The sequence below is a fragment of the Alnus glutinosa genome, chromosome 5 (assembly GCF_958979055.1).
Source record: "Alnus glutinosa chromosome 5, dhAlnGlut1.1, whole genome shotgun sequence".
Taxonomy (NCBI): domain Eukaryota; kingdom Viridiplantae; phylum Streptophyta; class Magnoliopsida; order Fagales; family Betulaceae; genus Alnus; species Alnus glutinosa.
Window position 1 is genome coordinate 13558532 of NC_084890.1, and position 1590 is coordinate 13560121.

At 42.8% G+C, this 1590-nt stretch overlaps 1 protein-coding gene across 1 annotated transcript; it reads right to left on the reverse strand.

Annotated features, from left to right (window-relative positions):
* Positions 1 to 627: 627 nt before the first annotated feature.
* LOC133868993 (uncharacterized) lies at positions 628 to 1590 on the reverse strand. Its single transcript, XM_062305982.1, has one exon. It carries the CDS (start codon positions 1588 to 1590, stop codon positions 628 to 630), a length of 963 nt encoding a protein of 320 aa, XP_062161966.1.

Here is a 1590-nt window from a genome sequence, read left to right on the forward strand (position 1 = left end):
CCGTCTCTGTGGCTCACGAGAAGGTTTAGCATTTTCTTCCAGGTGAATCTTGTGCATCACCACTGCAGGGATGATTCCTTTTATGTCTCTAATGGACCAACCGATAGCTTCTTGATGTTCTTTCAACACATCTAACAATTTCTGTTCTTGAGTCTCATTTAGGTCAACGGCTATGATCACCGGTCGAGATTCAAACGGGTCAAGATATTTGTACTTCAGAGTGTCAGGCAGAGGCTTTAGGTCCCGCTTGCCAGGCTCAACTGCTGATGGAGATAGATCAGGGGATGATGTCTCAATGGTTTCCCCGATGTCAGTTTCTGTCTTAGGAGTTGAGTCCAACAAGGTGTCAGCTTGCTCAAGTAATGTTTCCAGGTCCATGTCACCTCCAAATGTAGTAAGGCACGTTCCCAACTGGTCTTCAACAATTGGTTCGTTGACAGTCTCTTCCACTATCTCTTCTATTGTGCATGCACTTCTGACCTCTTCATAGTCAAATGGTTTCCTACTGATATCAAAAATATTTAGATCCACGGTCATGTTCCCGAAAGATAACTTCATGACTCCAGTCCTACAGTTGATTAGGGCATTAGCCGTAGCTAAAAAGGGACGCCCTAGTATTACTAGAATCTAAATCTCCACATTCATAACCGGTTCTGTGTCTAAAACGATAAAGTCCACAGGGTAGTAGAACTTATCAACTTTGATCAGAACATCTTCAATGATTCCCCTTGGGACTTTCACAGATCTGTCGGCCAACTGAAGTGTCACTAAAGTGGGTTTTAGCTCACCCAATCCCAATTGGACATAAACTGAATATGGCAACAGATTCACACTGGCCCCCAAATCTAACAGAGCTCTTTCAACTTTGCTGTCACCTATCATGCATGCAATTGTAGGATAGCCAGGGTCTTTGTACTTGACAGGGATATTACACTGAAGAATAGAACTGACCTGCTCAGTTAGGAAGGCTTTCTTGGGAACATTTGTCCTTCTCTTAATGGTTACCAAATCCTTCAAAAATTTAGCATACGACGACACTTGCTGAATGGCATCGAGGAAAGGAATGTTGATCTGCACGTGTTTAAATACTTCCAAAATGTCATCAAACTTTGAGCCTTTCTTGGGAGTTGCCAATCTTTCTGGAAACGGAGCTTTAGGAACAAACTTCTGGGGAATCTCCTTAGCAATTGGAAAGATAGTGTCTGGTCCAAGATCTCTATCAAGCTTGTCCTGGCTTTCCTCCTCTTTTGTTGCCTTAGTGACTTCTTCTGGCATGGCCACTTGATTATCCACTCGCCTTCCTGACCTCAAAGTTGTGATGGCTTGCACATGCTCTTGCCCATGAGAAGGACCGGATGTACTCCCAATAGCAAATTGCCCTTTTGGGTTAGACATTGGTTGACTTGGAAATTTCCCAATTTCTCTTTCCCCCATTTGATTGGCTAGTTGGCCAATTTGCCCTTCTATCTTAGCAATAGCTTGATGCGTGAATTGTTTTGAATCCATGAACTCATTCTTAAGTTCTTGTATAGTCTGACTATTGTTCAAGGTGACGTTCTTAAGCTTTTGCATAATCTGACTGTTGTTCAT

Coding starts and splice junctions, on each gene's coding strand:
- LOC133868993 (XM_062305982.1), bottom strand. CDS start 1,590: ATGAACAACAGTCAGATTATGCAAAAGCTTAAGAACGTCACCTTGAAC.